This window comes from Myotis yumanensis, unplaced genomic scaffold, assembly GCF_028538775.1.
Source record: "Myotis yumanensis isolate MYYU_CA2020_CCGP unplaced genomic scaffold, mMyoYum1.0.hap1 SCAF_6, whole genome shotgun sequence".
NCBI lineage: Eukaryota > Metazoa > Chordata > Mammalia > Chiroptera > Vespertilionidae > Myotis > Myotis yumanensis.
The window spans coordinates 53,373,473-53,385,932 of NW_027223757.1; the positions used below are offsets into that span (position 1 = coordinate 53,373,473).

The following is a 12,460-nucleotide window of genomic DNA, read 5'->3' on the forward strand; positions in this document are numbered from 1 at the left end:
CAGTTTGCCGACCACTGATGTAGATGTACCACAGTTTTTTAATCCACTCATCTGCTGATGGGCACTTAGGCTGTTTCCAAATCTTAGCTATTGTAAATTGTGCTGCTATGAACATAGGGGTGCATATATCCTTTCTGATTGGTGTTTCTAGTTTCTTGGGATATATTCCTAGAAGTGGGATCATTGGGTCAAATGAGAGTTCCATTTTTAGTTTTTTGAGGACACTCCATACTGTTCTCCACAGTGGCTGCACCAGTCTGCATTCCCACCAGCAGTGCACGAGGGTTCCTTTTCCTCTGCATCCTTGCCAGCACTTGTCATTTGTTGATTTGTTGATGTTAGCCATTCTGATAGGTGTGAGTTGATACCGCATTGTCGTTTTGATTTGCATCTTTCAGATGATTAGTGACTTTGAGCATGTTTTCATATGTCTCTTGGCCTCCCTTATGTCCTCTTTCGAAAGTATCTGTTTAGGTCCGTTGCCCATTTTTTGATTGGGTTGTTTATCTTCCTTTTGTTTAGTTGTCTGAGTTCCCTGTAAATGTTGGAGATTAAACCCTTATTGGTGATAACATTGGCAAATACGTTCTCCCATGCAGTGGGCTTTCTTGTTGTTTTGTTGATGGTTTCTTTTGCTATACAGAAGCTTTTTATTTTGATGTAGTCTCACTTATTTATTTTCTCTTTAGTTTCCATTGCCCTAAGAGCTGTATCGGTGAAGATATTGCTTTGGCATATGAGATTTTGCTGCCTGTGGATTCCTCTAATATTTTTATGGTTTTCCATCTTACGTTTAAGTCCTTTATCCATTTTGAGTTTATTTTTGTGTATGGTGTAAGTTGGTGGTCTGGTGGTTTTGTTTTTTTTTGCATGTATCTGTCCAATTTTCCCAACACCGTTTATTGAAGAGACTATTAACACCAAGAAATCTATGGCATTTTTATACACCAATAGTGAACTTACAGAAAGAGAGATTTAAAAAAAATTCCATTTCCCATCGCACCAAAAAAATTAAGATACCTAGGAATAAACTTAACTAAGGAGGTAAAAGACCTGTACTCGGAAAACTACAGGACACTGAAAAACGAGGTAGAGGAAGATATAAACAGATGGAAGAACATACCATGTTCATGGATTGGTAGAATCAACATCATTAAAATGTCCATACTACCCAAAGCAATCTATATATTCAATACACTGCCCATTAAAATGCCAACAGCATATTTCACAGACCTAGAATGAGCTCTCCAAAAATTCATCTGGAATAAAAAAAAGACCCCGAATAGCTGCAGCAATCCTGAGAAAAAAGAACAAAGTGGGAGAGATCTCAATACCAGATATCAAGCTGTATTACAAAGCCACTGTTCTCAAAACTGCCTGGTACTGGCACAAGAACAGCCATATAGGCCAATGGAATAGAATAGAGAACCCAGAAATCGACCCAAACCACTATGCTCAATTAATATTTGACAGAGGCAAGAACATACCTAGAGCTATTTTAGTTATTATTACTACTTGTCCCAGAGTCTTACTCATTTATTTTTTTATCTTTTCATCGCACACTTATTATTGCTTTTCCCAAAGCTATTTTTATTATTTTTTTTTTTGGTATTTCAAAATATGATATTGGGATTATACAAGCATGGGTAATATACCCAGCCTGTGGGATAACAGGAGTTCTTAATTAGAAAAGCTTCATTACTATTAAATAGGTAAAACAAATTATTACCCAGATGTGCTTAGTAATTCTTAATTTATGGCCATTTTTTCAGAGATCTTGCAGCCGCTATAGATCGAATGGACAAATATAATTTTGATACAATGATTTATGTGGTAAGTAATCAACAGTAAAGAACAAAAGTTTATGATCCCTACCTCACGAAAACTGCAAAGATAGAAATTGGATTGAAAATTTATGCCATGTTGAAAAATTATGGAAAAATAATTTTGTCAAACTATAGAAAGAATTCAGTACTAAGTGTGATTAAGGTGGTAACCACGATGTTTAAAAAAACACATAAAAATGTGAAAGTTCACATTGTTTCATAGTAAAAACAAAATTATCTAAATCAGGAAAATGGTTATATAAAATAAATATGTACAGGTCACAGTCATACACTTTAAAAAATAACTTTCTATTTTAAATATATTAAGACTCACAAGTTTTAAAATAGGATAGAGTTTTCGTATGCCCTCTACCTAGCCTTCCCCAAAGATAGTATCTTACATAACCATAATACTATGTCCATACCAAGAAAGCGACATTGGAAGAGACCTTAATTAAATCTTGCCAATTTTTACATCACTGGTATAAGGGCCTGAATGTTTTTGTGTGGTGTGTTTTTGTGAAATTTTAGCACATGTAGATGCACATAACCATCACCACATTCAGGATACAAAACTGTTCCATCACAAAACAAACTCCTTCATGATAACCACACCTTCTCCCCAACCCTAGCCCTTGGCAACCACTTCTCTGTTCCTCATCACTACAGTTTTGTCATTGTACAAATGTTATATAAATGCATTCACAGTGCGTGACCTTTTGAGATTGGCTTTTTTAACTCAGCATCATGAATGCCCTTGAGATCCACCCAATCTCTTGTTTGTATCCGTTCCATTTGTTGCTGAGTATTTGTCTCTTCTTCCCTTTCACTTCCATGTGCAACCTCCTTTCCCCTAAGAAAAAATGTTGCCATTAAATATCTTTTTAGAGCTTAGCTTTGTTCTTCTTTGAGATAAAGATCATAACAGCTGGGAGAGAAGGAATTTAAATAGAAGATTCAGAATATTAAAGTTTGAATTTCCTCCTTACAGTATAGCAGCTCTTTCTTCCTTCTCATCTAGTGCATTCACTAAGATAGTCTTCTGGTGGCATCCTCTTTATGTGTTTATTTAAAACATATCAATTAACAATGACTGTATGTCAAAACTCAAATATTTTCATTTAATTCATGTCCAACATATTTCTGTAGATTATCATTGTTCTTTTATTTTAAATACCTTTTTCCCTCCAAAGACAGATAAGGGGCAAAAAAGGCATTTTCAGCAAGTGTTCCAAATGCTGCAGATCATGGGATATGACTGGGCAAAAAGGTAATGTGTACATGGTTCTTAATTACCTGCCTCCAGAATCATTGTTAGGTCAGCCAAATCCAAAAATGTGCCAAGTTCTTCAAAATTTTCATTGAAACTTCACTTCTAAGTTTCAAGGTGTTAGTGTGGGAAAGCAGATTTTTTATGTGTGTTAATTTATGCCTGGCTGTATTAATACGTAGCTTATATAAACATTTAATAAATGCTTTTATTAGATGTCTGCTCTCAGTGGCTTGATTTTCAAAATTCTTTTTTTTAATATATGTTTATTGATTTCAGAGAGGAAGTAGAGAGAGAAAAACATCAATGATAAAAATGAACCATTGATTGGCTGCCTCCTGCACGCCCCCTCCTGGGGATCGAGCCCACAACCTGGGCCTGTGCCCTTGGCTGGCATCAAACCCGGGACCCTTCAGTCCGCAGGCCGACGCTCCATCCACTGGCCAAACCGGCCAGGGCTGATTTTCAGAATTCTTTACCCCCCTTTCCTGTTTTCATAAAGGCAATTATGCTAGTGATTATCTCTCTAAAATAATGCTGTGTGTTTAACATTTGTGGCATATAATAAATGACATCATGTTTCAATCTGTTAATTTTGTAAAACCCCATTATGAGAGTTAAGTTCAGACTACTCTCTAAAGGGCATTATTCTATCCTTTGGTAACCAGCTCTTTCTCAGTGTTCAGTTAACTAAATGCCCCTCCATTTCAGGTGCCAACATGTGCCCTTCGGAGTGGTGCAGGGAATGAGGACTCGAAGAGGAGATGTCACTTTTCTGGAAGATGTCTTAAATGAGATTCGATTAAGGATGCTACAGAACATGGCTTCTATTAAGAGTGAATTCACTTTTTTTTGTTATAATAACTTACCTTCCTTTTTAAAAAAATCTTTATTGTTGAAAGTATTACATACGTCTCCTTTTTCCCCCGTTGACCTCTTCTAGCCTGCTCCCATCCCCCACCCCAGGCCTTCACCACCCTATTACCTGTGTCCATGGGTTATGTATATATGCATATAAGTTCTTTGGTTAACCTCGTCCCACCCACCCACCCACCCACCCCTAGCTACCATCAACAAATGACAAGTGCTGGCAAAGGTGAAGGTTAAACAAAGGGAACCCTAGTATACTGCTTGTGGGAATGCAGACTGGTGCAGCCAAAATGAAAAACAGTATGGGGTTCCCTTAAAAAATTAAATGTGGAACTGCCATTTGACCCAGTGATCTCAATTCTAGGAATATATCCTAAGAAACACGAAACACCAATCAGAAAGAACATATGCATCCCATGTTTATAGCAGCGCAATTTATAATAGCTAAGATCTGGAAACAGCCCAAGTGCCCATCAGTAGATGAGTGGATAAAAAGCTGTGGTACATTTATACCATGGAATGCTGTGCAGCTGTAAAAAAAGAAGGATTTACCCTATATGCCACTTTCATATTTTGCTGTACTTTTGTGCAGTGTGATTTATTATGACCGTTCCTCCATTGAACTTTCACTAACCTTGTTAAAAAATAGCTTTCACTAATTAAAGGTGCCGGAATTTTCAGACTTGGCTACTCAAGTATTGTTCAGTTCAGTAATCTGAGTTGATATTGCCATGGCCTCTTTTCATGGCTTTGTTTAACCTTCACCCTTGAAAAAATAAGTGCCAGATATCTATTGCCTTAGGATATTTTCTTATAAGGGATATTTATTAAAAAAATAATTCGAGTATTTTCCCTTTTAATGAAGGCAGGGGAATTACCATTATCAAAGGTAAATTAACCCAAATTAGAAAAGTAAATTGCCCACTGTAAACCTGTTTGTTCTTGATACTGCCAGCATTCATTTTTGGCTGATTTTGTCTCCACTTCAGTCCCTGACTCTGTGTAGGTTCATGCAGGTTAACGATACCACCTTTTTCTGTTTCAGCCACCAAAGAACTGGAGAACCCGCAGGAGACTGCAGAGAGGGTCGGGCTGGCAGCACTCATTATCCAGGTCTGTTAGACTGCTTCCTGAGACCCTTTTGTGTGGTAGTAGAACGGATCCCAGCACTGAGATTCCTCTGTCATTTTAGGACTTCAGAGGTTCACTCTTATCTGACTATCAGTTCAGCTGGGACCGTGTGTTCCAGAGTCGTGGGGACACAGGTGTCTTCCTGCAGTACACGCACGCCCGCCTCCACAGGTGAGAAGAGGCTGCAGGGAAACAGTGGGCCACTCTGCCCTTCCCAGGGTGGGGTTTGCTGCAGTCCTAAGACCAAAGGCCCTATTTTCCAGGCTTATCTGATATCTCATATTCAAAACTAGTTAAAGTACAGTGGACTGCCTACCTGTTATGTTGTTGTTTTTTGTGGAGTTTCTAAAATATTTATTGAGCACCTATGTAGGAAATGCTTTTATGCATATTACTTTATTTAGTATTCACAATAATCCTACCAAAAGAATATACTCTGTTTTCAGATAACGATACAGATTTAGGAAAAATTGAGGCATCAAGCCCTGGCTGGTGTGGCTCTGTTGGAGCCTCGTCTCGTGCACCAAAAAGTGGCGAGTTCAGTTCCATCAGGGCACATAGCACAGGTTGTGAGTTTGATGCATCGTTGGTGTGCATGCGGGAGGCAACTGATCAGTGTCTCTCTCTCTCTCTCTCTCTCTCTCTCTTGTTTATCCCTCTCCTCTTCTTACTCACTCTAAAAATAAAAAATAAAATAATATTTTTTAAAGAAAAATTGAAGCATCAGGTTGAACTTACCTTTAAAGACAGGCCCTGTCACTAAGTGGAGCATGACTGAGAAATTCGTTCTTGGGTGATTTCATGATTGTGCACACATCATAGAGTGCACTTTCATAAATCTAGACATATCTAGGCTGTGTGCTATTTAGCCTATTGCTCTGTAGGGGAGCAAAAATAATTTCCCTGTACCCTTCCTTCTGGATTCCTGACTGAAATATTCCTATAATAAAAGACAGATTAGCCCTAACTGGTTTGGCTCAGTGGATAGAGCGTTGGCCTGCGGACTAAAGAGTCCCAGGTTCGATTCTAGTCAAGGGCATGTACCTTGGTTGCGGGCACATCCCCAGTGGGGGCTGTGCAGGAGGCGGCTGATCAATGTTTCTCTCTCATCAATGTTTCTAACTCTATCCCTCTCCCTTCCTCTCTGTAAAAAAATAAAAATATATATTTAAAAAAAAGACAGATTAGCAGGAGAAAAACTAAAGTTTAATAATGTGTATACTTCCAGTGTTCATGGAAGAGACCCAGGAAAACTGAGTTACTCGCCAAAATGCCTGGAGCCACCACCTTAAAATACCGTCTTCAGTTGAAGACAAAAGGAGATGTTGGGGTGAGGGTGGTCAGTTATGGAAGGTTACCAGGAAGAGCACAGTAAAAAACAAGGGTGAGATTGTTACGCAGATTTAATTCCTGGTCTTCTTCATTGATAAGAGTTTCTAGAAATAAGGTCATCTTCATCTTCAGGGTACCACAGGGAGACACCCTTACAAATGGAGATTCTCTTACAAATATAAATGTCTTTTACGAAGTGTAACTTCTACTTGATTTTCAGAGCTTCTCCCCTATTGTATCTATTATCTCTTAAAATTAACCAGCCTAAATAATCCTTATGCCAGATAGACGTATTTTGGGGTAATAGATACTGTTTTCCTACAGCTCATAGGCTACAAATCTGTACAGCATGTTACTGTACTGAACACTGTAGTCAGTTGTCACGCAATGGTTAAGTATTTGTATAGTGCATTGTACTACAGTGTTATAACAGCTATAATATCACAAAGTGATAGGAATTTTTCAGCTCCATTATAATCTTATGGGAGCACCATCCTATACTCCGCCCATCGTTGACCAGCATTATGCGGCATGACTATATATTAAGGAGAGCAAGTCTGTATTATGACATGGTGTTCATCACTTACAATTATGTGTCCTTCGATGACTTGTTTAATCCTTTGTTGTTTCCAACTTTTGATTACAGTTTGGAAGAGTCTTTTGGATATGGTTATCTGGATGACTACAACACTGCTTGTTTACAAGAGCCGCAGTCTGTTTCAATTCTCCAGCATCTTCTCAGGTATGGTTTTCGAGTATTATTGAGTCAGCTTCTGCTTAGTGAAATTGTTCTGAACCCAGGTTCCTATGCCCGATGCTTCGAAAGGCCAAAACTCAAAACCTCAGCATTTGGAATTTATTGATTGAAGAGCCAACCAAGATGTATGAGACCTAATAGTACCTCAAATCCATCTTACCGCTGGATGAGGTTAAGGATTTTTAAGCTGGGAGAGGGGTGTTAGGGTAAATACCCATGGTCTTTGGTCTCTTGATAAGGTCTCAAGGAGTAGATTCTAAGATGCTGTCAGAGGGCACATGGGTCATGGGTGGTATTGAGTCTCCATCATTTTCTGCAAAGTCAGCTTGTAAATTATTGCCCTGTGACCATTCCTTTCTCTGAAGAAGCAGAAACATTGAATTAAGATGTTATCTGTGGTTTTCCTGAAATGGTTGTTTGACCAGTAGGTCATAAATTATTAATCCAGGTACTGGTCAGTCTTGCTAAGCCCCACAGTTTAAACATTAAGCAGCCTATCACTACAAGGGAATGGGTGGGTTAATATAGTTTTGTTAGGGGAAAACAGAGGACCTAACTTGCAGAGATAAGCAGAGGGCCTGACCTGTGGGGTCTGGTTACAAAATGATTGTTGGTGGTTTGCTAACCACTGGAGGGAACAGGCTAGTTAGTAGCTAGCTCCTGCCTCTAGACAACATTTTCCTCAAGGTAGACTAAAAAGTGATTGCCCTTTAAGGGTACACAGAGGGCATATGAATGAATAGTCATTAGGTTTTAAAAATATTACCACCACTGAATTAGCCTAAGCGCCTACCACCCTTTAGGTAGTATGAGAATGTGAACCCTGGTAAAAGCATAACTGTGTAATTTTTTAAAAGATCATCTTCTCACCCTCTATGATAAGTAAAGGAAAATCCTTGCCTTTACACAGCTTCCCTGAGTCTTTCATTTGCCTCTTGGTTTCAAGTCACAGTTTCAAATATGCATCTGTCTGATGCCCTCATCTGGGCAGGAGACTGCACCTTTGAGCTCTCTCCAGCATCACTGGGGAAGCCAGCCTTGTGAGAGCTCAGGCTCCAGCAGGGATGTGGACAGTTAACATGGCAGTTTTGTCTGATTGCCACACAGCAGTCAGTGATTCTTTCCTGGGATCAAAAGGACCTAGTTATGAGGGAAAATAAGCCAACTTGGATTTCTTGGCATTAAGGGTAGACACTGTTTGCTTGTTTCTAGATTATGTCCATAAACATCACTAAGCAGCTTTTACATTCAGTTTAACAGCCATGGTTGAGTCCTTATGCTGAAGTAAGCCTAAGGAAAAGATGATTTAGAAAGTGCCTGCCATCCAGAAATTTGTGAGAGAAAAATGTGCCCTTACCTTCAACTGTACAAAGGTCTTTTTTCATATACCTCCTACCCTTAGTGATGTCAAGTCAACCTTACATCTTAGATATCTGTCTTAACAGCTTAGCATAGTGTAACATGTGCACAGTCTTCCCCTGACAGTTGCTCCTGTCATCTTTCTTTTAGGTTTGACGAAGTGCTTTATAGATCATCTCAGGACCTTCAACCCAGGCACATTGTCACCTATCTTCTAACTCTAAGGTACTTTCATAATCTTGTTATTTTCAGGTGTAACCAGACAGCTGAGGCCTGATCTGACAAAGGACCTTTCCTTCATCTGAAGTGTTCCTATAAATAAATCCTTTGGCCTAAAAATATTATGTGCTTTAAGTTACAGGAATTCTTGCTTCATCTTTGCAAATTAGCAATCAATGTTCATCTATTCACTCAGTCAAGTGAACAGGAAACAGCAGCCTCATAGGAGGTTATAGAACAGAGCGTATGTGTTAGGCTAGAGTGGATGTGAGAGAAAATGTCAGGGCACTCAGCCCAGCCTTGAGGGATCAGAGAGGGCTTTTCAGAGGAAAGGAGTAGATATTAAGTAGGAGAAGCAAGGAGGAGGAGAAAGCCCAGAATTAAGCAAGAACATGATCATTAAAGGAACGATCAGCATAGTCCTGGGCGGGGTCAGATGAAGCATTTCTGCCATGTACTAAGGCATTTCATCTTATTTTCAGGGCAGCAAGGTCCACAAAAAGCTTTAAGCAGAGGCATAGAAATATCAGCTAGAGGGCAAGAATGAATTGAGAAACAAGTCAGTGACACTCTATGATAGGCATTTCATGGTAGCCATTTTAGAAACTTGACTATTTGATCTGTCTTCTGAGTAATAACTGTCTCCCCGTAAAGCTATTTAAGAAATATTTGCTTTTACTCAAGACTTATTGAAACCAAAGATTTATTGGGACTGTTCTCTTAATTATGCTTTTTATTTTGTCTTCCCTAGATTTAAATAATTTTTTCCTTTAAAATCCACTTAGGCATATAGAAATGAAGAAGCCAGAAAGTCTTATTAAATACCATTTAATCATTGAAACAAATGTCATAAGCATCATTTCTCTGGTACACTGCTGTAATTGCTGCCTTACCTAAATAGAAAAAATGTTTTAAAGATGAGTGACCGGTATGTATGCAGAGTGCACTCATAACTAGTCTCTACCTGACCTCTTCACCATGCAGAGGGGGAAAGGCCAGACCATAAAGGAAGCCTAATGAGGAAAAGCTCATTAGAAAGGGTCTGCTATACTTATAAAACTAATAATGAAACCATCATCTTTTTTCAGAGAGAGAGGGAGGGAGGGGGAGAGGAGAGATGGATTTGTTGTTACCCTTACACTGAGTGGCCAGGTTATTATGACCACCTGATGTTTGTAGGCAAATTAGCTGTACACGGCATCGTATGGGATGTGGAAGCCAAAGGCCTGTTCGAACACCTTTGCTGTCTGCAGTTACCAAGACAAAACGTCTCCAATTCCACAGGAACACAAGGATTGGACAGTCGAGCATTGGAAAAAAGTCATGTGGTCCGATGAATCACGTTTCGTTGCATCATGCAGATGGCAGAGTGAGAATTTGGCGGAAACAGCATGAAAGCATGCACCCCACATGCATGAGTACAAACCTTCAAGCTGGTGGGGGCAGTGTTATGGTTTGGGGCATGTTTTCCTGGCATGATTTGGGCCCTTTAATTCGTGTGGAACAACGTCTGAATAGCACAACATACCTAAGTATCGTTGCTGATCAAGTTCATCCTATCATGTTGATGGTGTATCCCAATGGAGATGGCTTCTTCCAACAAGACAATGCGCCATGCCACGGTGCTTGGATTGTGCAGGAGTGGTTTCAAGAACATAAGGGAGACTTTACCTTGCTTAGGTGGCCCCCCCAATCACCAGATCTCAATCCAATTGAGCATTTGTGGAATGAAGTTAAAAGAGTCATCAGGCAGCTGGTTCCACAACCATCAAATGTCACAGAACTGGACAGTGCTATTCATCAGGCATGGTGTCAGATTCCTCGCATCACCTTTCAACATCTCGTGGAGTCAATGCCAAGAAGAATCGCCGCAGTATTGAAGGCAAAAGGTGGCCCAACGAAGTACTGATGGGGTGGTCATACTGATCTGGCCACTCAGTGTATTTATGCATTCATTGGTTGCTTGTTTCCCAAAACCTTGGCATCTCGGGATGATGCTCTAACCAACTAAACTACCCAGCCAGGACCTTCAACTTTTGATACATTTTAGTGGTTGTATATAGGCTTTGATTTTTTTTTTTAATCTTTAAATTGAGGAAGTAAGATTAGATATCAGGCTTATATGTTACAACAGGCTACTACTACTGGTCCTGATCAGGATTTCTCTTTTCAGTCACCTTGCAGCTGTGGCACACAGAACACTGCCCATAAAACAGAGTCCTCCTGAAGTGGCTGGGGTATGTTACACTGAGTGTTTTGTGTATAATCTCTAGCTTCCCCAGACTAATATTACTGAGTCAGTCTTGCAAATGTTTCTAAAATAGTATCCAATTGTTCAACTACAGCAATGTACTTAATAATTAGAATTGGGTTGTAACAATGAACATTTATCTACTTTCCAATATACTAAACTATGAAGTAGATTTTCCTACATAAAGTGTTACAGAGATGGGTTCCCTTTTTGAATCTGTGCTGTATGATGATACTGTCACTCACTCCCCAACCCTTGGGTACCAGTGTTACTGTTAGGGATTCTAGGAATTTGTATTCCCTTGCCTACAGCAAACCCCAGGGAACTTTTCAGATATTGTTTGTACTTAGAAGAAAGTTAAATTTATTCTTAAAAACATTCTTATTCATTTTATAGTTAGCCTATTATTAAACATTTAATCATTCTTTGATTTATTTTGCAGGCCAGACTTCATCTTTTCAGAGCTGTCCGTTCTGTCCTAGCCAATGGAATGAAACTTCTTGGAATAACACCTGTATGTAGGATGTAATTTCCAATGAAAATGGCTTTTTAAATACTAATTAATTCTAGTTATCTATTCTTAAATGCCTTGCTGTTTAGAATTTTATTATTCTGTGTCAGAATCTATATATTAAATCTATAAGTGATTTATCAACTGATTAAATCTTAATCCTTAAAAAGAAATCTCATGGTCATTAAGTATTAAATAGACTTTTATAAAATTCATTTAAATCTTTTCAATGCATTGTGGTCTAACGGGAATTAAGGGTTAGAGTTTAAATTCTACTTTGAGGTTTCTCACAATGTCATTCCTCCAGAAACTATTCTTTTTTTAAAAAAATATATATTTTATTGACTTTTTACAGAGAGGAAGGGAGAGGGATAGAGTCAGAAACATTGATGGGAGAGAAACATCCATCAGCTGCCTCCTGCACATCTCCTACTGGGGATGTGCCCACAACTAAGGTACATGCCTTGACTGGAATCGAACCTGGGACCCTTCAGTCTGCAGGCTGACGCTCTATCCACTGAGCCAAACCGGCTAGGGCCAGAAACTATTCTTATAACCAACTAAGATTACCTAATGTTTACATCAAATTTGTTATAATTATGACTAGTCTGAAAAAATTTAGAGAGACTAGTATTACACCCTTTTGCCAATATAGCTGATAACACCCAGAGAACAGATCTCGTGTTTATCTTTTGGTTGATACGTATACAGGTAACTTACTACGTGAACTCGGGAACTGGATACATTGAATAACAAGAAATTAGTTGTACATAAATCCTTTACTTCACGTATCTGCATATTGGTAAAGTATGTTTTGTGTGATTGTTTAGGTTAACATGTGATCTGTTTGATCAGTATGGCTGCCAGCATTTCCATTTGGGACTGCTGTAATTTATTTTAAATGTTGCTACTAGAAGTCTTCTCTAGTATCAAT

At 38.9% G+C, this 12,460-nt stretch overlaps 1 protein-coding gene across 2 annotated transcripts in view; it reads left to right on the top strand.

Moving 5' to 3' along the window:
• The window catches only part of RARS2 (arginyl-tRNA synthetase 2, mitochondrial), a 62,769-nt gene extending 51,049 nt beyond the window's left edge, over nucleotides 1–11,720 (top strand). Inside the window, exons 13-21 of one of the 2 annotated variants that reach the window (XM_070418115.1) lie at nucleotides 1,773–1,833; nucleotides 3,020–3,096; nucleotides 3,808–3,932; nucleotides 5,012–5,079; nucleotides 5,159–5,268; nucleotides 7,076–7,171; nucleotides 8,696–8,770; nucleotides 10,938–11,001; nucleotides 11,458–11,720. In XM_070418115.1, coding sequence (XP_070274216.1) covers nucleotides 1,773–1,833; nucleotides 3,020–3,096; nucleotides 3,808–3,932; nucleotides 5,012–5,079; nucleotides 5,159–5,268; nucleotides 7,076–7,171; nucleotides 8,696–8,770; nucleotides 10,938–11,001; nucleotides 11,458–11,544 — 763 coding nt within the window. In that variant the 3' untranslated portion in view covers nucleotides 11,545–11,720. The remainder of the gene's footprint in view (nucleotides 1–1,772; nucleotides 1,834–3,019; nucleotides 3,097–3,807; nucleotides 3,933–5,011; nucleotides 5,080–5,158; nucleotides 5,269–7,075; nucleotides 7,172–8,695; nucleotides 8,771–10,937; nucleotides 11,002–11,457) is intronic. The other variant, XM_070418116.1, reaches the window with a different exon arrangement.
• The last annotated feature ends 740 nt before the right edge of the window (nucleotides 11,721–12,460 follow it).